This window comes from Coregonus clupeaformis, unplaced genomic scaffold, assembly GCF_020615455.1.
Source record: "Coregonus clupeaformis isolate EN_2021a unplaced genomic scaffold, ASM2061545v1 scaf7293, whole genome shotgun sequence".
Lineage (NCBI taxonomy): Eukaryota > Metazoa > Chordata > Actinopteri > Salmoniformes > Salmonidae > Coregonus > Coregonus clupeaformis.
Window position 1 is genome coordinate 1 of NW_025540747.1, and position 1118 is coordinate 1118.

Sequence of the window (1118 nt, forward strand, 5' to 3'; positions counted from 1 at the left end):
GCCTGGTCAGTAACTTGGTCTGGTCGGTAGCTTGGCCTGGTCGGTAGCTTGGCCTGGTCGGTGGCTTGGTCTGGTCGGTAGCTTGGCCTGGTCGGTGGCTTGGTCTGGTCGGTCTTGGCCTGGTCGGTAGTTGGTCTGGTCACTGGCGGCCTGGTCAGTGGCTTGGTCTGGTCGGTGGCTTGGCCTGGTCGGTGGCTTGGTCTGGTGGTGGCTTGGTCTGGTCGGTAGCTTGGCCTGGTCGGTGGCTTGGTCTGGTCGGTGGCTTGGTTGGTCGGTAGCTTGGTCTGGTCGGTGGCTTGGTCTGGTCGGTAGCTTGGTCTGGTCGGTGCTTGGCCTGGTCGGTGGCTTGGTCTGGTCGGTGCTTGGCCTGGTCGGTGTTGGTCTGGTCGGTAGCTTGGCCTGGTCGGTGGCTTGGCCTGGTCGGTGGCTTGGTTGGTCGGTGGTTGGTCTGGTCGGTAACTTGGCCTGGTCGGTAGCTTGGCCTGGTCGGTGCTTGGTCTGGTCGGTAGCTTGGCCTGGTCGGTGGCTTGGTCTGGTCGGTAGCTTGGCCTGGTCGGTAGCTTGGTCTGGTCGGTAGCTTGGTTGGTCGGTAATTGGCCTGGTCGGTGGCTCGGTCTGGTCGGTGCTTGGCTGGTCGGTGGCTTGGTCTGGTCGGTGGCTTGGCCTGGTCGGTGGCTTGGTCTGGTCGGTGGCTTGGTCTGGTCGGTGGCTTGGCCTGGTCGGTACTTGGCCTGGTCGGTAGCTGGGTCTGGTCGGTAGCTTGGCCTGGTCGGTGGCTCGGTCTGGTCGGTGGCTTGGTCTGGTCGGTGACTTGGTCTGGTCGGTGGCTTGGCCTGGTCGGTGGCTCGGTCTGGTCGGTAGCTTGGCCTGGTCAGTGGCTTGGTCTGGTCGGTAGCTTGGTTGGTCGGTAGCTTGGTCTGGTCGGTAGCTTGGCCTGGTCGGTAGTTGGTCTGGTCAGTGGCTTGGTCTGGTCGGTAGCTTGGTCTGGTCGGTAATTGGTCTGTCGGTAGCTTGGTCTGGTCGGTAGCTTGGTTGGTCGGTAGCTTGGTCTGGTCGGTAGCTTGGCCTGGTCAGTGGCTTGGTCTGGTCGGTAGCTTGGCCTGGTCGGTAACTTGGTC

General features: G+C 63.0%; 1 protein-coding gene across 1 annotated transcript; it reads right to left on the bottom strand.

Moving 5' to 3' along the window:
• Nucleotides 1–14: 14 nt before the first annotated feature.
• Nucleotides 15–984, bottom strand: LOC123491053 (extensin-like; the record flags this gene model as incomplete). Its single annotated transcript, XM_045220823.1, has 1 exon — nucleotides 15–984. A coding segment is annotated over one exon (970 nt), but the record flags the coding sequence as incomplete, so codon positions are not given.
• Between the last annotated feature and the right edge of the window lie 134 nt (nucleotides 985–1118).